The sequence below is a fragment of the Jaculus jaculus genome, chromosome 7 (assembly GCF_020740685.1).
Source record: "Jaculus jaculus isolate mJacJac1 chromosome 7, mJacJac1.mat.Y.cur, whole genome shotgun sequence".
Classification (NCBI taxonomy): domain Eukaryota; kingdom Metazoa; phylum Chordata; class Mammalia; order Rodentia; family Dipodidae; genus Jaculus; species Jaculus jaculus.
This window is the reverse complement of record NC_059108.1, coordinates 22,781,789-22,806,492: the sequence shown is the minus strand read 5'-3', so window position 1 is coordinate 22,806,492 and position 24,704 is coordinate 22,781,789. Positions and strand designations below refer to the sequence as shown.

At 46.9% G+C, this 24,704-nt stretch overlaps 1 protein-coding gene across 1 annotated transcript; it reads right to left on the bottom strand.

The window, feature by feature from the left end:
* Positions 1–1,744: 1,744 nt before the first annotated feature.
* On the bottom strand, positions 1,745–23,757 carry Tmem272 (transmembrane protein 272). Its single transcript, XM_045155536.1, has 3 exons — positions 23,739–23,757; positions 7,758–7,849; positions 1,745–2,101 (listed from the first exon to the last, which is right to left on the bottom strand). The coding sequence occupies exons 1-3, from the start codon at positions 23,755–23,757 to the stop codon at positions 1,745–1,747; spliced, it is 468 nt and encodes a 155-aa protein (XP_045011471.1).
* Between the last annotated feature and the right edge of the window lie 947 nt (positions 23,758–24,704).

The window sequence follows — 24,704 nt, the reverse complement described above, 5'->3', positions numbered from 1 at the left end:
TCATATCATAAGGACAGCAACAAACAGAAATGCCCCTGGGTCTCCATTTGTGCTCCTAGATCCAGACAGCCTGGTTCAGAAAAGCCTTCCAAAGCTGGACTGGCTGTTGGGAAGAAGAATCAACTGTATAATATTTATACTCAAAAACCAAAACACCAAGCCGGGCATGGTGGCACATGCCTTTAATCCCAGCGCTTGGGAGACAGAGGTAGGAGGATTGCAGTGAGTTCGAGGCCACCCTGAGACTCCATAGTGAATTCCAGGTCAGCCTGGACCAGAGTGAGACCCTACCTCAGAAAAACAACAACAACAACAAAAAAAAAAAAAAAAAAAAAACACCTGCATGGACAGCGGTCCATGCAACTTGGCTGGAAGCGCACAAAGCTGGACAATGGTGCAGACCCATCCACAGGCACCATTGCTATACACAGCCAACCGGGCAAGAAACAGAGCAGAGGCTGAGTACGGAGCGTGCGGTGGCAGCCGCAGAACTCACCACCAAAGGAGTACTGCTCTCCACCATGCCCCGCCAGCCGGCCAGCCAGGGCTCCTCAGTGGCATCTACTTCCTTGAATTTGGCAGATGCTACACTGTCCTCAGGATGTCCCCACCCATCAGATCAAACCTTACTGATTTAGGATTGGGAAGGGCTGTTCCCCAACCTTCCCCAAAGGCAGCTGGAGTTAACAAAGGCCATCTGTGAATAGTCAGTGTTTTCTTTCATTTCCGCATGAACCCTTGAGGAAACTTAAAAGGAGGAAAGGTTTGTTTTGGCTCATGGTTTCTGAGGTTTCCATTTATGGTCAGTTTGCTCCACCGGCAGCAGGGGCACGCGGTGAAGCCTGGTGTGGGCTCCGGACCAGCGTGGGCTACACAGAACATTGAAGTAGATAAAGAAGAGAGACAGAGGAAAGAAAGAGGAGAGAGAGGAATGGAAAAAAGAAAAGAAAAGAAAAAGAAAGGAAGGAAAGTAAGAAAGTGGAACTCACCTCATGGTGGTCAGGAAGAGTGACAGGAAGGGGCCACAGGTGACAAGATGACATCATCTGTGGCCCACCCCAAGCGGGCCTCGCGTTCCACAGTCTCGCAACTTCCCCGTGGTCTGTTCGTATTCACTGGACTTCTCTGTTGATGGAGGCGGAATCCTCACGATCCAGCCACTTCCCAAAGGCCTAGTCTCTGAGCACTGAACACCGGGAGGCCCCAGCCTTCAATACATGAGCTTTTTTTATATCAAAACCATAATAGCATCTTTCTCCTTTTAATAACAGAAGACATTGTGCTAAAGCTAAGGTAGACTTGAGTTGAAGATCTACACTTCCGTAACTTTGGGAAGCCTGTCTGTAGATGAAGCCCCCCATCCCACCCCACCCCACCCCCGCCCCCAGCAGTAGCAATAATAATCACAGCTGACTGTGCTCTGTGACGGTCCTCACAACTGCACTGGGATTGGGAGGGGCCTCCCGTTCTTCACCTCCCTTGTCTCATCCCCTCAAAAAACAAAAAAAAAAAAATCCCTGTGAAAACACTCGTGAGTACAAATTTCCCACCTGGAGAAGAGTGTGAGCGCTTTCTGTATGTCCGTGTGAAGTTTCTTGAGTCTGTTAGAAGCCCCTGTGTGATTTGGGGTTTACGCAATGCCTGTGGGAAGGTTCTACCAACTCACCAATGAGCTTTTCTTCCAAAACTCTGTGTGTGTGTGTGTGTGTGTGTGTGTGTGTGTGTGTGGCTGGAAAGCGTGTTGTCAGTCTTCACTGGCAGCAAGTCTCCACCTGGCGCACACGTAGACATAGCCGTTGCCCAGGATGAGCATGGCCAGCACAGGGTGACTGAGCCCCAGCACCCCGACTGCAAAGAGACACAGGCTTCTCTCACAGCAAGCCTGAGGCTGCTGGATAGGCGGGATGAAGCTAGGCAGATACACAGAAAAGACCCAGTAATTTCCCAGAGTGAACCGGAGGAAGGGGCCGAGGCCGAGGTGGATGCAGTACTTGTGAGCGTTCTGTCTCCAGGGATAGTCATCTTCATCATCGTCGTCTATCAGCACAGCCTTGGACAGAAGGCGCCTCATCCTGGTGGAGTCATACAGCAGGAGGGACACCTGGGGCATGGGGCAAGGGGCAAGGGGCAAGGGGCAAGGGGCAGAGAGGCCGAGCAGTCTGGAGAAGGGAAGGTGGGGGAGAAAGAGACGGGGAACTTCACATTTACAACTAGAACTAAAACCGACAAGAAGAAAGGCGCAAGCCAGGACCAGCATCCTGGGATGACAATTTTCTCTTGGATACGGGAGCTGGTCCAGGATAAGGAGTTAACTGGCCTAAACATCTCTGTAGGGAGACTTGGGCTGACATTCTCTTTTATCGTCCAAGCACATGCACACTCTGGTACTGGGTAAAGTACTTAAGATACATTATCTTGATTAATTCTCAATCATCCTGAGGTGAAGGTATTAAAGGAGTTTGTGTACACAAGGCCTCAACCCAGAGTTATTCAGGCTCCAATGCTAACAGTGATTTCTTTTTTTTCTGGGTGGTATAATTTGCAGATAACTTTCATTTTCTTCGTGGTGCTTTTTTTGTATTTTTTTTTTTTTACAATGAAGAGCTATTCCTTATGAAAAGATAACAAATATTGACTTGGAGAAATGGCTAAGCGGTCAAGGTGCTTGCCTGCAAAGCCTAACCACCCAGGTTCAATTCCCCAGTACTCACATAAAGCCAGATGCATGAAGTGGTGCATGTATTTGGAGTTTGTTTGCAGTGGCTAGAGGCCCTGGAGTGCCCATATTCATTCTCTCTCTCGCTCTGTTTCTCTTATCTCTGCTTGCAAATAAATAAATAATATCTAAAAAAAATAGCAAAACTTAAGTGGTTAGACTGGCTGCCTTCCATGCCTGCATTAACTTGTGCATGTAATGACCCATGTCTCTCAGATGAGGAAACTAAGACTCAGAGAAGTTGAGGAACCCAGTCCACAGTTATTAAAGAGATGGTCCACACCGCCCAACTTCTGTCTACACCATCCTCTGAGGTGCTTAAATCCAAATGGTTATCAGGAGAGCACTCCTGCAGGCTCTCTGCATAGATTCTGCAGGAATAAGACATGCAGTCTGGCTGAGGGACAGAACTTTTCTATAGAAAAAGCAATGTGAGGACCTGGAAGAGCCGGAGGTCCAGAGCCAACTCTTCCAGGAAGGGCTTCCCATGAGCTGAGAGGTGGGAGGGTTCTCTGGAGATGAGGATGATGCAGTAAAGGGGGAGGGTGGAGGGTTTAGCGGAGAGGAGAAAACCAGTTTCACTTTGTTCAAGAGGCCAGGGTTGAGTCCCACCCTCATCTACCGAAGCTGGAAAGGATGGTCCAGGTTTAGTTTCTGTCTCTCCATACTATTTCTCTGCCTCCCAAGGCTCCATTCCCTGGACAAACACCCTTCCCATCTCATATCTAGGAAGGATAAATTGTGCCACCTGCCCTCCCAGAAGAACCCCTCCCTCACTCTTGGCATACCAGGGAGCCACAGGACACCCAAAACCTATGTATCTGGCTGTCCTCCAAGGACTGGTTCTGGATCTCAGCGATACCAGGAAAGAGAAGATAACAAGGGCTCACTCATGTCACCACCAATCCAAGGAAAGCCGCAAGAAGAGAGTCCTGCTGCCCAGGCTTTCTGGAAACATCTGGTTCCTTTCTCCTTCACTGACCTTTCAAGTGTGAGTTCTTCCAATAAATTACCTCTTAGGTTAGCCAGAGATTTTTTTCTTTTCTTTTTGGTTTGTTCTATTCAAAGACTCCTTCCTACCCTAAGTACCTCCCTCTGGGGATTTTTTGAAGACTGAATAAGTTCCATACGGCTCAGAAGCCAGTGTTTCAATTCATTTTTATTTATTTTTTATTATTATTTTTATTTATTTGACAGAGAAAGAAGGAGGGGGAGAGAGAGAGAGAGAGAGAGAGAAAGAATGGGCACGCCAGGGCCTCCAGCCACTGCAAACAAATTCCAGGTGCGTGCCCTCCCTTGTGCATCTGGCTAACATGGGTCCTGGAAAACTGAACCTGGGTTTTTTGGCTTTGCAGACAAATGACTTAACCGCTAAGCCATCCCTCCAGCCCATATTTATTTTATTATTTTTTTTTTAGAGAGAGAGAGAGAATTGGCGCACCAGGGCCTCAGGCACTGAAATCAAACTCCAGACGCTTGTGCCACCTAGTGGGCAGGTGTGACCTTGTGCTTGCCTCACCTTTGTGCATCTGGCTTCTATGGGATCTGGAGAGAGAACAATCATGGGTCCTTAGGCTTCACAGGCAAGCGCCTGAACTGCTAAGCCATCTCTCCAGCCCCATTTTTATTTTCTAAATTTTATTTGTGAAAAGAGAGAGATGACAAGAGAGAATGAGTACACCAAGGCCTCTTGTTGCTTGTGTGCAGTGGCAAACAAACTCCAGATGATACACCATTTTGTGAAGCTGGCTGTGTGTGGGTACTGGGGATTCAAACCTGGGTCCACAGGCTTTTCAAGCAAGAGCCTTCGACTGCTAAGCCAATCTCCCCAGCCCACAGTGCTTTTAGTGGAAGCACTTATCACCAAGATGTTGGACACTGGAAGTGGAGCGGACTGGTGGGCCACCACTTTCTTTGAAACTTTCTTCTAACATGGCCCATGGTAACAAATATATTTTACAACACAACCCAGCAATTTAGTGTCCTTGTGGGTTCAGAGAAGTTCTGGCCTCTGATCACTAAAGCCTCAGTACTCACACAGATGTGGTCCAGTTTGGATGACAAATGATACTTTCTCCAACACTCCCTGGATCTATGTATCAAACAATGCGTAACTCACGAGGCACATTAATATGCTCTGTTTCATTTCATTTCATTTGAAAAGCAGATCACAACCTACCAAATTCATTTCATGGTTTTCTAATGGGTCATGATCCTCAGTTCTTTTTGGTCACTGGGAAGTGTCCCCTTCATTTCTGAGATGTTTCTTCAATAGAATGCACTGGCGTGACACTACACAACATCGTTCAAAAGGATGCTGGGGTGCAATGTGCAGCGATCCAAGGGGGTCTCAAACAAAGCATTACCACCCCAAGGAAACAAACAAACCCGTTTGTTGTGCCGACGGTGGTAGACTCACTGTGAATTACCTTGCCGTGAGAAGCACACAGATTTACTCTGGCTTTAAACTGTTTTAGATTGCTAGGAGAAAAAAAAAAAAATCAATGCTGCTTATTAGGGCTCTGGTTTATTCATTAAAATAAATTACCTCTGGATTCTGGGCTGGCTTTCATAAAGGGGAAAAAATGGCTGTTTTGAGGAGGAACAGGCCCCACGGACAGTCACTTCTCCCAAGGAAAGCTCCACTTAGCAGCCTCATGATGAGGGCAGAGGTAATTACTGCTGAAAACTCTGCCCCTGTTTTGAGCATCTCCATGGTGCCCAAACCATTGGAGTGTTCACCTAACTCTGTCAGGCCACGGGGAATACACAGCTCTGCTGAGCTCAGAGCCTTCAGTCCCAGGAGGATACCAGCAGGATGTTGTCATAGGGATGATTGTGTGTATTTGTACATTCCAGAACACTGCCCACTGCTTCGGGAGACAAGGACATAAGGGCTCTAATGATTAGACATATTCTTTGATAGCATCAAGCTTATGGCTACTAATTGGATATGTGCATGCGTGTGTGTGTTTGTGTGTGTGTGTGTGTGTGTGTGTATGTATGTATGTATATATTTATGTGTATGTGTAATAGTATAGAGGGTCTTATGCATATTAGGCAAGCACTTTATATCTGAGCAACATCCCTAGCCTGAGAACATTTTTTTTTTTAATTGAGATAGGGTCACACCAGGGCCTCTAGCCACTGCAAATGTACTCCAGTTGCATGCACCACTTTGTGCATCTGGCTTTAGGTGGGTACTAGGGAATCAAACTCAGGTCATTAGGCTTTGCAGGCAAGTGACTTAACCACTGAGCCATCTCTCTAGCCCTCAGAACACATTTCTTTTTTTTTTTTTTTAGCAATTTTAAAAAATTTTTGTTTTTATTTATTTTTTGAGAGTGACAGAGAGAGAAAGTGGGAGAGACAGGGAGGGAGAGAATGGGCACACCAGGGCCTCCAGCCACTGCAAACTCCAGATGCATGTGCCACCTTGTACATCTGGCTTATGAGGGTCCTAGTGAATCAAGCCTCGAACCAAGGTCCTTAGGCTTCACAAGCAAGTGCTTAACCGCTAAGCCATCTCTCCAGCCCAAAGACTGAGGATTGAGTTGCTTTATTTCTTTTTCTTTTTCTTTTCTTTTCTTTTTTTTTTTTTTTTTTGAGATAGGGTCTCACTTTGATATAGAACTCACTATGTAGTCTCAGGGTGGCCTCGAACCCATGGTGCTTCTCCTACCTCTGCCTCCCAAGTGCTGAGATGAAAGGCGTGCACCACCACACCTGGCCCTCAGAACACATTTCTAAAAGACATTCCTTTGACGACCTAGGTCATCATGGCCAACACTGCTAACCAGCATCTTTGCAAAACCTCAGCATTCAGAAGCTGACAAAGAAACCAAAGAGTAGGGCCAAATAAATTTTATACATGGTACTTGATTCTGCTTTCTCGTGTGTTCATTTTTGCCTATCTTCTTTGGAAAAATCCAGATACTGTGTATTCTAGCTTTGATATAGGAAGCTGAGAGGGTTCGGCTGGTTGTGAAGTCGTTGGTAAATGCAGGCTGACCTAACAGACCTTTAGCAGGCTTACCACTTCCTGCCAGCCAGGGCTTCAGTGCCCTTTGCTATGTCTTCCCCAGTTGCTTTTCCTGTTTAGACAGAGACCATTACACTCCATGAGTAAATCCCTTCCTGTACTGACACTAGCTGAAGATCCAGAGAAACCCTTCTAGCCACACATGCGGGTTCACCAGTCAACGGGCAACTGAACCCAGCTAATTCTACATGACTGACTGACAACTAGGGGCTACAGGAAATTTAGGAGCATAAACCCCCGGATCAAAATCGTTTACCCAGGGCTGGAGAGATGGCTTAGCAGTTAAGCGCTTGCCTGCGAAGCCTAAGGACACCTGGTTCGAGGCTCGGTTCCCCAGGACCCACGTTAGCCAGATGCACAAGGGGGTGCACACGTCTGGAGTTTGTTTGCAGTGGCTGGAAGCCCTGGCGCGCCCATTCTCTCTCTCTGCCTCTTTCTCTCTGTGTCTTTCGCTCTCAAATAAATAAATAAATAAAAACAAACAAAAATTTAAAAAAATCGTTTACCCAAATGCAAATTCTCTTGCCCTAAACAGTTTTGTTTAAAAGAGGCACAGAGGGAGGTGAGTGTTGGGGTGAATACTTGAAGTGACAGCATTTGGAGCACTTGGAAGGCCGAGGCACAAGGAGTGTCTCTCAAGGTCATGGCCAATCTGGTCTACATAGCAAGTTCCCTAGGCCAGCCAGCTGACGCAGTTACAAGGCCTTGATTTTATTAGCTGAGTTCAATAGCCAACTAGCTCTCAGTTGTCACCTCACTGAAGCAACTCTTGTTAGACCAAAGCTGCAGCTTCGCACATCGAGCCTGACAGCAGCAAGGAATCTGTTGTGAAAATGCATAGCCCTGGGTGAGTGAGTTCTTCTGGAAAACTCTGTGCCCTTGTCACCCCACCCTCAGTGGGGGCCCGGCTGTTCTGGAGCTTCGGTGAGTGGTGCATCATGGATGTAACTCCACTGTGCCTGAAAGCCACCCGTCTACAAGCACTACAAACAGACAAACACACCTTCCCTCTAAGGCGCCGATGATCCCACCCCCTAGCAGATATGAAGGGATGAGGAGCTGTGTGGGGCAGTCCTCCAAAACCTTCACCCCTACGTGGGCAAGGAGAAAAGGAATGAGAGTGACGTGAGAGCGGAAGGTCTGGTGATGACCATGAATCAAACACCTACAAAAGCCCCAGTGTGCATTGCACAAACTATAAACTTATTCCCTGCCCTGTTGCCGGAATCTGCTCAGCCTCCACAGCCCTCCAATTTCTAGGATGCCCCTGGGGCTGACAGGGCAGAACCCCACTGTCCTGGCATCATGGTGAGAAGTGGACCCCTAACCAGAGCAGGGACAATGTCGCTGCTCCTTGTGTCTGAGTGTTAAGTGCCAATGGGTGCCCTCTGCTTTTATGAAAAGCCAAGAACGTGCTGGCTTAGTGGTTAAGACATTTGCCTGCAAAGCCAAAGGATCTCGGTTCAATTCCCTAGGACCCCCGTAAATCAGATACACAAGGTGGCATATGCTTCTGGAGTTTGTTTGCAGTGGCTGGAGACCCTAGTGCTCCCATTCTCTCTCTATTTCCCTCTTTCTCTCTCACTCTGTCAAATAAATAAATATTTAAAAAAAAAAAAAGAAGGAAAGGGCTGGAGAGATGGCTTAGCGGTTAAGCACTTGCCTGTGAAGCCTGAGAATCCCAGTTCGAGGCTCGATTTTCCAGGACCCACGTTAGCCAGATGCACAAGGGGGTGCACGTGTCTGGAGTTTGGATTGCAGTGGCTGGAGGCCCTGGCACACCCATTTCTCTCTTTCTATCTGCCTCTTTCTCTCTCTCTGTCACTCTCAAATAAGTAAAAGTAAACAAAAAAAGAAGGAAAAAGAAAAGCCAAAGAAGTATGACACTTTGTTTTCAAAGATCCATTTGACAGAAGTACTCCAAAAAAAAAAAAAAAAAATCCCAGCTTCCTAGATACGCTTAAAATAAAACTCAATTCATGGATAGCATTCTCAAAATGTATGCACAGTGTAAATTGGGGCTCTTTTTCTTACACTGTGCCCAGGAGCCAGGAGGAGCCAACAGGGAACGCTTCCCTCTGTGTGGCGTTAGTCACCATCACCTGATCACCACTGACTATTTCCCGTCACTGGACCCCAAGCTGGGAAACGTGTGTCTTTGTGAGCGATTAGAAATGAACTTCTGCCAAACTAGCAGGCTCAGACCGCTACCCTTTCTTTTTGGTAACCTGTTCCAAGGCAGTCTCTTCTTAGGTCTTTGTAGGCCTGTCATTAACTAGCCAGAAATGCCTGTTTTGCTCAGTCACCATGGCTTGAGTAGCCAGGCTGCAGAAGGGTTCTAAGACACAGCTTTGCTGTGCACAAAATATTGATGGGTGGCCCACCTCTAGGGGTACACAGAGCTGTGTGACTAGCTCTGCCCAATGGGTTGTGGGTCGCTTGGGACCAAACCATTTGGAAACTGATACGTGGTCCATTATTTCCTTTCTCTGGAAAACTCGAGTTGCACTGGTCCCTCTCAGGATTGAGGCAGCTTGGAATACTGAGTCATCACATTACCTGGAGGAATCCCCTGGGACTCTGGGGGTGCCCCGAGTCGCGGTGGAGTTTGCATAAACAAGAACAAAACCTTATCAAGTTAAGCCACCGAGGATCGAGGGTAATTTATTACCACAGCTCAGTTAAATGACCTTGACTAATCCATTTATCGGAATTCTCACTGGAGAGCTAGTCTCCTGTTTAAGACATTTTAAAGTTTTAACTTGGGCATTGTCCCCCATGAACGCCGTGATGAGAAGGAACTGCAGCAGAGGGAATGAACGCTTTTCCTATGATCGCATCATATCCCATCAATATCAATAAAAATGTCTAGGGATACAGACAGCTATAAACTCAGGGCTGAAAACAGAGCGAAACATGCATGTTGATCCAATCATCTTCAAGTGTGGAGACGTGCCCTTCTAGCTATCTCTCACATTCAGCTGAATCCATTATTAGGTGGTAACATGTTCCAAATCTCAACACAAAGACCTTCAAGTACCTGATGCCAAATCTGCTGGATATGAACTGCCTTTCAATTCAAAGCCCAGCTGTGAAATGAGCATTGAGTAATGACTTAAATATCCGCTCATTCCTAATGGATAAAAGCAGCTGTTCCACACAGGAGAGTCAGCCACACACAGATGGTTTCAAAGGACGCCAGTCATTTAATAAACACTGCCTTCCTCCCCGGGTTCCTCCCGCCCTGCTCTGCACCTACCTTAACTCATTTAATCGGCAGAGCCCCAATGCCACCTTTGGCACTTTCATTCTCGCCAGTGGAGCTGACGAGATCGCAGACATTATATGGTGTTTGGATTTTTCTTTTTACATTTTTTATGTGACGTAATAGTTTTAAAAGTGGGGCCTTAAGGCTGGAGAGATGGCTTAGGGGTTAAGGCGCTTGCCTGTGAAGTCTAAGGACTCATGTTCTACTCTCCAGATCCAACGAAAGCCAGACACACAAAGGTGAGGCAAACACAAGGTAGCACATGCCCACTAGGTGGTGCAAGTGTCTGGGGTTTGATCTTGCTCTCTGTAAAAAAAATTTTTAAAATTAATTATAATTTTAAAAAATGGGCATGGTGGCACATTCCTTTCATTCTAGTACTAGGGAGGCAGGGGTAGGAAGATCACTGTGAGTTCAAGGCCAACCTGAAACTACATAGTGAATTTCAGGTCAGCCTGGGCTAGACTCTACCTCCAAAAAATAAACAAAGAAGCAACTTTAGCCCTTTGAAGAGTACAATTAAGTGGTATTCATTATGTTCACCAGAAGCCTCTTCTTCTTTGAATAACTCTCCACTACCCCAAACTCAAGCTTCCTTCTCCGCAGTGGACAAGGGGACTTTAGTACAATGCCCACAGGAATTGGCGATATGGGATCTTGTCTCACTGAGGCAGCCTTGCTGAATGAATGGTTCTGTTAACTTCATACAGCAGCTAGCTAGCCACGGCCCCCTCAGGTCCTCTTCCTCCTTACGTTTTGCACAGAATACTCTTTTAAAGGCATTCCTGACTCCTAAACAGAATAACCCTAAATCTTATGAATTCTTCTGGAAAGAATAGAGCTAGAAATGTAAATTTTTAATTAAATAATTTCTATTGTTATGGCATGCATGGGTACATGGTGTGGGCACATGTGTGTTCAAATGTGTGTGGGCACATATGTGTGTGTGGGTACGCATGCTCATGTGTACACATGGTGTGGAGGTCACAGATCAACATCAGGAGTCTTTCTTAGTCACTCTTCACTTTATTAATTGAGATAGGGTCTCTTTTATTTAATTTTTTAAAATATTCATTTATTTATATTTATTTATTTGGCAGAGAAAGAAGGAAAGAGAGAGTGAGAAAGAGAATGGGCGTGCCAGGGCCTCTAGCCACTCCAAACAAACTCCAGATGTGTGTGCCCCCTTGTGCATCTGGCTAACATGGGTCCTGGGTACTTGAACCCAGGTCCTTCAGTTTTGCAGGCAAATGCCTTAACCACTAAGCCATCCCTCCAGCCCTCTTTTTTTTTTAATTTTAAAAATATTGGATTTATTTATTTCAAAGAGAGAGAGAGGAAGAGGCAGATAGAGAGGCAGAATGGGCACACCAAGGCCTTACACCACTGCAAAGGAACTCCAGACACATGCCTCCTTGTGCATCTGGTTTACATGGGTCCTGGGGAATTGAACCTGGGTCCTTAGGCTTCACAGGCAAGCACCTTAACCTCTAAGCCATCTCTCCAGGCCAAGAATCTAGAGCTCATCTAGTCAGCTAGAGTAATTACCCAGGGATTCTCTATTTTTGCCTCCCTAGTGCTGGCATTGCAGGGATGTGCCACTCACCCAGCATTTTACGTGGGTCCCAGGGCTCCAAACTCAGGTCCTCATGCTTGTGTGGCAAGCGCATTATCCACTGAGCTATCTATCCAGTCCCAGACCCGTTGAACTGGCCCAGTTATTTGCCATAATATATTAAATAGCCACGGGTTATACTGTGGTTTTATTCCTGGCAGTTTAAGTTTTGTTTCCTTATACCTGTTAGTCCATCATCTTTCAGATCTAAGGTTCAGTTTTTTTTTTTTTAAATTGTTGCATTCTGCCAGGCGTGGTGGCGCCCGCCTTTAATCCCGGCACTCAGGAGGCAGAGGTAGGAGGATTGCCTTGAGTTTGAGGTCACCCTGAGACTCCATAGTGAATTCCAGGTCAGCCTGGGCCAGAGTGAGTCCCTACCTTGAAAAAAAAAAAAAATGTTGCATTTTGGCTTGAGAGATAGCTCGGTGGTTAAAGGTGCTTGCTTGCAGGGCCCGCGGGCCCACGGTTCAATTCCCCAGGACTCACGTAAAGTCAAATACACAAAGTGATACGTTTGTCTGAAGTTCCTTTTGCAGTCTCAGGAAGTCCTGGCATGCTCACTGTACGTGTGTGTGTGTGTGTTTATGAATATAAGTAAATTAAAACATCTTTAAAAAGAATTGTTACATTTGTAAGATAAGAGTGACAGAATACAGAATTATCTATTTTAAAGAGAGTGATTCAGTGGGGTTTAGTATGTTCACAATGTTGTGTCACCACCACTTATAGGCTGTCCCAACACTTTTTTTAAAGTCTTATTTAAAGAAGCAGAGACAGATAGAATGAGCCCGCCAGGGCTTCCAGAAGCACACACCACCTTGTGCATCTGGCCTGTGTGGGTCCTGAAGAATCGAACCTTGGTCCTTTGGCTTTGCAGGCAAGTGCCTTAACCGCTAAGCCATCGCTGTAGCCCTGTCCCAAAACTTCTTAATCCTCCCCAAAAGGAAGCCACCGAAAAGCAACAAGAGTGCTGAGATTTTTTTGGTGTTATCCTGGGCTTTTCAACAGCTCCTGTGCCCTTTTTAACTTCTGTAGAGCCTAGAACACTAGCTTGCTAGGGCTTTAGGTGAATGGCTGGATTCTATACCCAGAGTTTAGGAGTTTCCTTTTGCATGTTCAGGAACACGAGATTAAATTCACTGACAGGTGACAATAAATTTTGGGGGGGTTGAGATAGGGTCTCACTCTAGCCCAGGCTGACCTGAAACTCACTATGTAGTCTCAGGGTGGCCTTGAAGTCACGGCGATCCTCCGACCTCTGCCTCCCGAGAGCTGGGATTAAAGGCGTGCGCCACCACGCCCGGCTTGTGACAATGATTTTGAGGTACTCAAAGAATGTACCCCTACTCCCCTCCCTACTTCTTCCCGTATACTTCACACTTCTAGATTCCACATTCAGCAAAGCAACAAATATGGAGCTGGAGAGATGGCTTAACATCTAAGGCACTTGCCTACAAAGCCAAAGGGCCCAGGTTTGATTCCCCAGGACGCAGGTAAGCCAGATGCACAAGGTGGCGCATACGTCTGGAATTTGTTTGCGCTGGCTAGAGGCCTCGGCATGCCCATTCTCTATATATGCCTCTTTCTCTCTCAAAAATAAATAAATAAAGTAGTTAAAAAAACAACAAATGCTAGAGTGTTGCATGCAGGGCCTCAGTATGAGATGCATTCGCATACTGCGTACCACAGCCTTCCACAAGGGAACATGAGAGCCCGAAAGGGGCTTTGGGCAATCTGGAGCCCAGAGGTTCCCAAGCCCAGACTGGGGAATAGAATCATTTTGGGTCAGAGTTGTTTTTCGTTTTTCTTTTTTTTTTTTTTTTTTTCTAGGTAGGGTCTCACTCTAGCTCAGGCTGACCTGGGATTCACTATGTAGTCTCAGGGTGACCTGGAACTCATGGCAATCTTCCAACCTCTGCCTCCCAAGTGCTGGGATTAAAGGCGTGCACCACCACTCTGGCTTGGGCCAGAGTTTTAAAAAGCAGATACCTGTCCCCACCCCAGACATATCGCATCAGTATCTCCCAGGGTGGGTCCCTGAAATGTGTATTTTTAAGTCATTCTGTGACAGCAAACAGGTATTTGGGAATCACTGATTTGAGCAGCTCATCCTTCCCTTCTTCTCTTTTCCCGCTTTCTCTCCTCTCCCTCCCTCTTTTTCCTTCCCTGCCTTCCTCCTTCCCCTTCCCTCCCTTCTTTACTCCCTCTGCCCTCCCTCCCCTTCCTCTTTCCCTAGCCTTCCTTATTTGCAGTACTGGGGATGGAACCCAGACCCTCCCACACACACTTCCAATATGCACTCAAGTTCTGACACCCAGCCCACGGCAGCCTCCCCACATGTTCAAGCCATGGGCAGCAGCAGGGCCAGAGAAGCAAGGAGCGCAAAAGCCGAACAGGCTGCAGGGAGACGGAGCTGGGCTAGAAACACACTCCCTTTCATTTCCTTTCCATTGCAGTTTACTTTGCGTCCTACAAAGCCTGACCTTCTCTCAAGTCTGGAGTCAGCAGATGGGGGAGAAGGTCATTACTCGCCTGGGGCTGACACAAGGTACATACAAGCCAAGACTGGCTTTGCTAAAGATCCCAGTGCTGCTGCCAATCCTAGGGCCCCGATTTCCTGTACCAGCTCCCCACGTCTGTGGCTTAGAGAAAGGGAGGCTATGTACGGCTTCTCTGTTCGTGCAGATGCTGGAAGCCACCCCTGTACTTCCTATGGGGCGGGGGCAGATGGTTCTAGTCTTTCTTTTTTAAAAATAAAACTTCTTTTAAATAATTTTATTTTTATTTATTTACTTGAGAGAGAGAGAGAGGAGAGAAACAGGCAGATAGAGATAGTGGCCTCCACCCACTGCAAACAAACTCCAGATTCATGTGCCCCTTGTGCATCTGGCTTACGTGGGTCCTGAGGAGTTGAACCTGGGGCCTTTGGCTTTGCAGACAAACGCCTTAACAGCTAAGCCATCTCTCCAGCCCTCTCGTCTTTCTTAAAACAGTTCACTGGTGGTGTGCTTTCTCGCTTACAGAATTTGCTTCAAGCAGGGAGTGGTGGTGCACGCCTTTAATCCCAGTGCTCGGGGAGGCAGAGGTAGGGGGATCGCCATGAGTTCAAGGCCACCCTGAGATTACAGAGTGAATTCCAGGTCAGCCTGAGCTAGAGTGAGACCCTACCTCAAAAAAACAAACAAAAAAGAATTTGCTGCAGAGATGGCTCAGTGAGGATCCACAGCACCTCTGTTTAAGCAGGGCAGGTGGTAGGTACTTGTAATTCCAGGGCTGGGAAGGCAGAGACAGAAGGACCCCTACGACTTCCTGCTTAACTCATTTGGCTGAATAGGTGTGAGCTCTAGATTTAGGAAGAGACACTGAGAAAACAAGGTGGAGGCCATCCGACATCGACCTTTGCCTACACACACATGCAACACACAGCACATGCACATGCAAAAATAATTTGCTTCATTAGATCCTTTCTTTACATTTATACCTGGCTACATGTACCATGTATATGACATTAAAGTTTCCTATGGTTTGAATTGTGTCCCCAAAAGGCTGCTGCGCTAGAAGCCTGGTCTTCAGTGAGGTGGTGGTGAAAAGTGTTGGACTACTTAAGAGGTGACGCCTAGTGGGAGGTAACTGGGCCACTGCGTGTGCGCCCTTGAGGGGATTGTCTCACTTTCCTCTCCTCCACCGTGTTGTGATACAGCAAGGGCCACAATAGCCCCTTTCCAAGACGCTTGATCTTGGACTTGGAGCCTCCAAATCTGCCAGCCAAATAAACCTTGGTTTCCCGTTTAAAGTCCTCAGCCTTGTACTTTGTTTCAGCGACAGAACACAAGCTCATACAAGTGGCCACCTAAGGCCTCCTGATCATGCTTGGTGTAACAGAGCTCTGAACGGCCCGGAGGCGTTCCTTCGTGTTCATGCCATCAATTAAACTCACCTTTTAGGCGACAGACAATGATCGAGGTGTGGGAGATAGACAGATGTTTGGGGAGGGGGGAGGTCTAATTTATAGGCCCATCTCTCATTATTAGTGTGGCTTTGGGCAAATTTTCTGACCTCCTAAGGCTCATTATCCTCCTCTGTAAATGAATTAGCAGGTACATAACCTGAGAGGGTCAGCATATGGCAACTATTACAGATAAGCAATTGCTCCCCCTCTTTTGTTCCTCAGCTATTAAATGACCTATAAATACAGATCTTGCTTGAGCAGAATTATTTTTTTTAATATTTATTTATTTATTTATTTATTTAAGGAGAGAGAGAGAGAATGGGCATGCCAGGGTCTTAGCCACTGCAAACACACTCCAGACACCTTGTGTCACAGTGTGTATCTGGTTTACATGGGTACTGGAGAATCATGTCTGGGTCCTTAGGCTTCGCAGGCAAATGCTTTAACCACTAAGCCCCAGCATTTTGTTTGTTTGTTTATTTTTGTTTTTTGAGGTAGGGTCTCCCTCTAGCTCAAAATAGACTGCATAGCTGTAATTCGCTATGCAATCTCAGGATGGCCTTGAATTCATGGCAATCCTCCTACCTCTGCCTCCTGAGTGCTGGGATTAAAGGAGTGTGCCACCATGCCCGGCTTCACAGAATTACTTTGTTTTAATAACCCAGTGATAGTAATTTAATACCAATAAGTACATTAATGCATCAACCTAGATGAACGGTCAACACCTTACAGATTTGAATATTTCTAATTACACAGCAAATGTATATATATGATGCTTGAAATATCTTTCGGGTGGACTTACACCCAGCTCCACTTTCAACATCTAGACAGAAGCACAAAGGTGAGGCAAGTGCAAGGCCACACATGTCCACTAGGTGGCACAAGTATCTGGCGTTCCATATCAGTAGTTGAGGCTCTGGCTCACCAACTCTTTCTCTCTAAAAATGTGGGGCATGCTGGGCCTGGTGGCACATGCCTTTAATCCCAGCACTCAGGAGGCAGAGATAGGAGAATCACTGAGAGTTCGAGGCCACCCTGAGAATACATAGTGAATTCCAGGTCAGCCTGGGCTAGAGGGAGACCCTACCTCAAAAAAAAAACAAAAACAAAAAAAAAGGTAGGGGGAATGATGTCTTTAGTGGGTCACCTTGGTGCCACTGGATAGGCTATCAGTTGATGGATGGGCTCTGTGGTGGATTGATTCAGGTGTCCCCCATAAACTTAGGTGTTCTGAATCCCCTCCTAAATTAGCTTGGGTTGGGTTTCTATGGTTACACTAAACCCACTATGACTGGTTTAATCTGTAAGGTCTGTTTTATGCTTTTTTAGTTTTTATTTTTACCTTTTGGTTTTTCAAGGTAGGGTCTTGCTCTAGCCCAGGCTGACCTGGAATTCACTGTGTAGTCTCAGGGTGGCCTCAGACTCACAGCGATTCTCCCACCTCTGCCTCCCCATTGCTGGGATTAAAGGCGTGCGGCTCCATTTCAGTTCTGAATTAGCAGATTCACCGCAGATCTCAGTCCCCTCAAGGAGAAAAGATCCAGAGCTATGAGTGCCTCCACCTGGTGGTGGGTTTCACAGACTCCACAACCAACACAGTGCCATGACCCTGATACCACCCAGCCCCACAGAGCAGGAGGGAGGGGGCAGGGCTGCTCTTCCCCTCTAGGGCCCCCCTGAAATTGCTCTCTGTGCCAATCTCGATCGTCACTTCCAGGAAGGCCAGACACGCAGAAGGCTTTTCCCTCCTTCCCTCTGCACCCCTCACACAGTCACTCTCTGCATTGGTGAGAATCCTGGCCATCAGGCTGGCTTCGTGGGCACACGGCCTGTGCTTTCAAGACCCACCATTTGGCTCTTCTCAGTGTCTTTCTGTTGCCATCTTGAAATTCTCAATGACCTTTCCTTGGAACTTGTGTCTTTTTGTTGTTTGTTTGTTTGCTTGTTTTGTTTTATTTATTTATTTATTTGAGAGCGACAGACACAGAGAGAAAGACAGACAGAGGGGGAGAGAGAGAATGGGCGCGCCAGGGCTTCCAGCCTCTGCAAACGAACTCCAGACGCGTGCGCCCCCTTGTGCATCTGGCTAGCGTGGGACCTGGGGAAGCAAGCCTCGAACCGGGGTCCTTAGGCTTCATAGGCAAGCGCTTAACCACTAAGCCATCTCTCCAGCCCTTGTTTTGGTTTTTCTAGGCAGGGTCTCACTCTAGCTCAGGCTGACCTGGAATTCACTATGGAGTCTCAGGGTGGCCTCGAACTCACAGCGAGCCTCCTACCTCTGCCTCCCGAGTGGAAACTTGTATTTTTCAAGTGCCATCTAATGGGATGGTGAAGCACGTATATGAACAGAAAGCACCTACAATGTATATGCCACTCCTTGCTGCCACGTTTTCATACAGTACTGGAGAAATTGACGTGCTCCTGGCACGTGGGAGTTCCTTGGGATTCGAATGAATACGAGGTAAGTTAGGTGGTGTTTTTGGTGGACTAAGCCGGGGCACTGAGCGGCCACACGCTCCTTTCAATCAGAAGTGCTTCAACTGAAGGCAGGGGACAAGGCGGTTCCAAGAAACACAACAACCAAGGAACACGTCACCTCCCTGTTGACTCATGCAATGCCCCTACATCAGCCAACGACTCACCCTGCCAAGGATGACATAGAGAGGAAAGAAAGCCACCCAGGGCTCTTGTTCCCTTGGGCTGGGCTTACGCACCGGTGAGCAGAAGGCGCTGTGTTGGCGGTAGGTGTGTGTTTCAAGACGCGAAATGAAAATAGTTAAGTTGCTTTTGTGTAGTGTTTCCTCTGCTTTGGTAAAAACAAAAATATATGCAATCATCAGCGCTGTATGACACAGAACGTGTCATTTGGTGACTCCACACATAAGGCAAATGTTTATGGAGTTGCTTTCAGCACTGGCATTACTCAGGGTGCAGTGCTGCATGCCCGTATACCAGCAGAGGCAGAATTTTGAGTGAATTTGGGGCTAGCCGGGGCTACGTAGCAAGACCTTGTCTCAAGAAATATGATACGATGATGGGGCTGGAGAGGTGGCTTTGTGGTTAAGGTGTTTGTCTGCAAAGCCAAAGGACCCAGGTTCAGTTCCAGGACCCACGTAAGCCACATGCACAAGGAGGCGCATGCATCTGGAGTTCATTTGCAGTGGCTGGAGGCCCTGGTGTGCCCATTCTCTCTCTCTCTTTCTCTCTCTCTCTGCCTCTTTCTCCCTCTCAAATATATAAATAAAGAAATAAAAATACAATACAATACAATGAGATGGGTGTTTTTAATTTATTTATTTATTAAATTTATTTTTTAATGTATTATTTCTTTATTTGAGAGAAAGAAAATGGGTGCTCCAGGGACTCCAGCCACTGCAAACTCCAGACACATGTGCCACCTTGTGCATCTGGCTTTCAGGTGTCCTGGGGAATCGAACCATACTCCTTAGACTTCACAGGCAAACGCCTTAACCACTAAGCCAATTTTCCCAGCCCAAATTTTATTTATTTATCAGAGGAAGAGAGAGGGAGGACGGGTGTGCCACGACCTCTAGCCACTGCAAACAAACTCCAGACACATGTGCCACCATGGGCATCTGGCTTACATGGGCTCTGGGGAGTTGAACCTGGGTCCTTAGGATTTGCAGGCAAGCACCTTAACTGCTAAGCCATCTCTCCAGCCCTAAAATGGGCATTTTAAAGACTGGTAATGTGGCTCAGTGGCAGAATATTTGCCCACATGTGGGCTCCATCCCTAGCACTTCAAAACAACAACAGAAGTACAGATCAATGGCTTCCTGGTGTGTGAGTTACTTTTCTCCTTTCGGTGACCAAATACCCGAGACAAAGCAACTTAACTCAGGAGTTGGGTTTCACGGGCGGATGCTCTCCAGCCAGCAGGAGCTCTGTGAGCCTCTTGACGCTGTGCGGTCTGGGTAGGGGAAGAATCTAGCTTTTGGCGAGTTTGTTTCAAGGTTCCTCAGGCTCCGTTTCCTGTAACAAGCAGGTACACGCTACTCACTTGCTTAAATCGTTTAGTGGAGAAACTGTGACCAGGGCCACGTCTGTTTTCCCGGTAGCGCTGTCCTCTAGGGTTTCCACTGAGCTACCAAATCCACAGGAGGCAACTGGCAGAGGGCAGGAAGATGAATTCAAACAAAATTCTCTTCCAAATCCCTCTCTTCCTTGACTTTAATGGCTCCAAGCCCTCAGTCGCCTAGAGCGCGTCCGCCCTCTCCTGGTAGATCCAGTAATTCTCTCCACCTTGTGGTCAGCATCAGTCCCTTTATCGGAGCCCAGCAGTAGGTGGTCTATTCCATAGCCACCCACTAATCGCCAGAGGTCATGGTCAAGAGCAATTGGCATTTGACAGCATTTTTCTTTTTATTATTTAAAAATATATTTTGTTTATTTATTTGAGAGAGAGAGAGAGAGAGAGAATGAATGGGAGCTCCAGGTCCCCTAGCCACTGCAAACGAACTCCTTAAGCACTTGAACATGTGGCTTTACATGGGTACTGAGGAATTGAACCCTGGCCCTTAGGCTTTGCAGGCAAGTGCCTTAATCACTGAGCCATCTTTATAGCCCCATTTGTCTCTTTTTGGTTCCTAACCTGCTTTAAATGGGGAAGAACTCCTTTTTATAAATATTCAACCATTCACTCTTGTTGACAAAGGCTGAAGGCAAGTTGGGTGTGGTGGCACGTACCATCGATCCCAGTGCTCAGGAGGCCGAGGTAGGAGGATTGCTGTGAGTTCAAGGCCAGCCTGTGACTACACAGTGAATTCCAGGTCAGCCTGGAGTAGAATAAGAATGTTACCTCAAAAAAAAATAATAATAATAAAGGTTGAAGGAACGATTTGGGCTTCACGAACCTTACAAGTGACACTGCGGTGTGGAAGGGGCTAGAAGCCGGGCATAAGGAGTGACGAAGCCAGGATGGGGCGGGCTGGAGGAGTCCTGAGGAAACCAAGGAAGGCTTCAAGGAGAAGGCGCTAACAGCAGTGGGTGTCGGATGCTGGCAATCTCTGTAAGGAGATGGGTTTTCAATGAAAGGGTGGGGCAGCCTAGAGGACGTAGCTCATCAGTACAGCAGGTGCATAGCATATACAAGGCCCTGGGTTTTAACACCAGCGGTAAATGATAAATAAATAACGTGCTCTTGAGCCGGGCGTGGTGGCGCATGCCTTTAATCCCAGCACTCGGGAGGCAGAGGTAGGAGGATCGCTGTGAGTTCGAGGCCACCCTGAGACTACATAGTGAATTCCGGGTCAGCCTGAGCCAGAGTGAGACCCTACCACGAAAAACCAAAAACAAAAAAACAAAAAAACCCAACAAATAAAAAATAATAATGTGCTCTTTCTCATCAAAAGGATTATAGACTAAAACCCACTGTTCTCTACTGTATGTGTGTGCGTGTTGAGATAGGGTTTCATTATACTGTAGCCCAGGCTAGCCTAGAACTCACCATCCTCCTACTTCAGCCACCTCAGTACTGAGATGACAGGTTTGTGTCACCATGCCTGGCTTCCTATTCATTATACTGATTTGCATCTCTTAGGAGCTCTGGGCAACACGGTTCCCTGACTCCTGCCTTGAGCCCGGACTTTAGGGGGCTTCTTTATCCACGGGGAGTTAAACATGGCTTCTGAGCACCCCTCCCAAGACAGGTGCAACTGCCCAAATTCACTGTGCCTGTCGCATTTAATTGAGTTATCTTGTGAGGAGGGCTGGAGGCCGCTGCACACCACACAGGCATCCGTCAAGACTTCATTGCATCCCAAGCCTGCGAGTGAGCCTCCAGGCAGCAGCAGGGAGCGGGCAAGCCAGTGTCCTCGGGCAGAGGAGCTTGTCAGAGACAACAGACCAGATGGGGGATGGGGGGGGATGGGGGGCTGGCAGCCAGCACAGCACAGTGGCCCCGGGAGAGTGCCAGAAAGTTCCCTCCAGCAACTCACTGGGGTCCAAAAGCACAGGAAACTGAAAAGCCACTCAGCGATGGCCTCGACCCCCACCACTGAGCTGACTTCATGCCAATCCAAGGGGGTGCCTGAAGGCTCTTCTTAAAACAGAAGTTTCTCCCCAATTACATACCATGTGGTACCTTATAGAAAATGTAGAAAAAATTATTCAGAAGGATTTTTTTTCTATGTTTGAAGGGAATATACTATGGCTTATATTTACATATTTGGGTACTGTTTTATTAAATTTGGGAGCAGGCCAAAGTAATTGTATAACTTCTTAAGTATTCCTAAAAGTATAGAGAGTAATAGAGCAAACATTCAGATATCCGCTCTTGACGTTTTTGACTTTGGGCATCTTAAAGTTTTCTATGTTTTAGAAAGAAATTATCCCTGCATATATTTCCTGAGGACCTTGTAGTTTTGTTTTGTTTTTCTTTTTTGGTTTTTCCAGGTAAGATCTCACTCTGGTCCAGGCTGATCTGGAATTCACTATGGAGACTCAGGGTGGCCTTGAACTCACGGCGATCCTCCTACCTCTGCCTCCCCAGTGCTGGGATTAAAGGCGTGCGCCACCACACCCAGCTAGATTTTGTAGTTTTCTTAATCTACCATGTATATTCCAAGGTCCATACTCTAACCAAATCCCTGGAGCCAATCCAGAGTTGAGTATCACTTTTTTTTTTTTTTTTCTGGAGATAGAGAGACAGAGACAGAGAAAGAGAGAGAGAATTGGCACACCAGGACCTCAGCCACTGATATCTAACTCCAGACACTTGTGCCACCTAGTGAGCATATGTGACCTTGTGCTTTCCTCACCTTTGTGTGTCTGGCTAATGTGGGATCTGGAGAGTTGAACATGGGTCCTTAAGCTTTTCAGGCAAACGCCTTAACCACTAAGCCATCTCCCCAGCCTGAGTGTCACTTTTTGTTGTCATAGCTCACTTACCTTTACTAGAGTCTGAGCATGTCCCCCAGAGCTCATGTATTATAAACCCGAGCCCCTGTACAGCAGTTTTGGAAGGCGAGGGCTCTACAGGATGTGAAAAAGACAGAGGGCAGAGTGAATGGATTAATTCTGTTGCCACAAGGGTGAGTTAGTTATTATAGGAATGGGTTCATTATTAAAAGAGGGATTTTGATCTATCTGTCTACATCTCTCTATCATCTCTCTTTCCTTCCCCTCCCCTATTTGATGCCTTTTCCACAGGATGACACAGCAACATACAGTCCCCACCAAATGCCAGCCTCTCAACCTTGGACGACGACCCAGCCTCCAGAACCATAAGCCAGCAAATTTCTGTTCATTATAAATTACACACTCTGGGCTGCAGAGATGGCTTAGTGGTTAAGCGCTTGCCTGTGAAGCCTAAGGACGCCGGTTCGAGGCTCGATTCCCCAGGACCCACGTTAGCCAGATGCACAAGGGGGCGCACGCGTCTGGAGTTCGTTTGCAGTGGCTGGAGGCCCTGGCACGCCCATTCTCTCTCTCTCTCTCTCTGTCTGCCTCTTTCTCTCTATGCCTGTCACTTTCAAATAAATACAAATAAACAAGAAAATTTTAAAAACATAATGTAGACTCCTTAAAAAAATAAATAAATAAATTACACACTCTCCCTATTCCTGAGGACTCTACATGCTTCAGTTGCAGGACACTGAGAAATCAAGCTGGTCCTGAGCTGGAAGCCTCCTCTCTGCTGGCTAGCTGTCACCGTGCTGGAAAGTTCTATGCAGGCTGCTGGGAAAGAAAAGTCATCAGCAGTCTTAACCCGCAGTGGATCCTGTGAGCTTTACACCTATCCGGTCAGCCAGGCACGATGTGCCCACTGCTGCAATAGTGGTGTGACTGTTATGGAGCAGCCAGCTGCTACTGGATTTGAGGCCTGCTCCGTGGGGGAGAGTTTATGCCTGGTAATGTAAACCTAGCCAAAAGCTGTGGCTGAGACAGTCATAGGCCCTAGGGAGAAAGTTATTACTGCTGTTTGGCTAAATGGATATATTGTGCCCATCAAATTACCCTCTAAATATTTATGTTTATGCCAATATGTTCGTGCTGTTGTTACTTTGGGTCAGAGAAGCTGCTTTTTCAGATGATGGTGACTATGGTAGAGAGACTCAAAACTCATCAAAGTGCTGAGAAGAGGTGACAGTTGAATGCTCAGCACTCAATGAGACCTCTCTGTCACACCTTCCAGGCTCAGGAACATTGCCGAAGAGGTGGTAGAAAGGACGTAAGAGCCAAAGGGAGGGGAGCAGTGCTTTGGGATGCTATTGCATTCAGCACCTCACAGGGACTGTCATTACCTGCATCAGACCTGTACAAGAATATTGGGTCCATCAATGTGTCATGGGTGATGGAGGAAGGCAAAAAATGACATCAAAATAGAAAAGGGGCTAGGAAAGAAGAAGGGGTTCAGTGGAAGAAGGCAGGGAGGACAAAACAAACTAATGAGGGTTGGAGAGGTGGTTCAGTGGTCAAGGCACTTGCCTGTGAAGCCTAAGGACCCAAGTTCAATTCCTCAGTACCCACATAAGCCAGATGCTCATGGTGGCACATGCATTTGGAGTTTGTTTACAGTGGCTAGAGGCCCTGGAACGTCCATTCTCTCTTCCTCTCTTTCTCTCATAAATAATAAATATAAAATAGTATTTAAAAAAAAATTACATGAGGGGGCTGGAGAGATTGCTTACCAGTTAAGGCGTTTGCCTGGAAAGCCAAAGGACCTTTGTTGAATTCACCAGGACCCACATAAGCCAGATGCACAAGGCAATGCATGCATCTGGAGTTCATTTGCAGTGGCTGGAGGCCCTAGAGCACCCATTCTCTCCCTCTCTCTCTCTCTCTGCCTCTTTTTCTCTCACTCTCTTAAATAAATAAATAAAAATTTAAAAAATTATATGAATGAAATTTTCCAATCAAAAGCTTTTTTAAAAATAAATTATCCAGGGCTGGAGAGATGGCTTGGTCATTAAGTGCTTGCCTGTGAAGCCTAAGGACCCTGGCTCGAGGCTTGATTCCTCAGGACCCACGTTAGCCAGCTGCACAAGCGGGCACATGCATCTGGAGTTCATTTGCAGTGGTTGGAGGCCCTGGCTTGCCCATTCTCTCTCTCTCTGTGTCTCTTTCTCTGTCTGTCACTCTCAAATAAATAAA

Coding starts and splice junctions, on each gene's coding strand:
- Tmem272 (XM_045155536.1), bottom strand. Junction 2,102..7,757: donor GCGCCTTAGAGGGAAGGTGT/GTTTGTCTGTTT, acceptor CCCATGCCCCAG/GTGTCCCTCCTGCTGTATGA.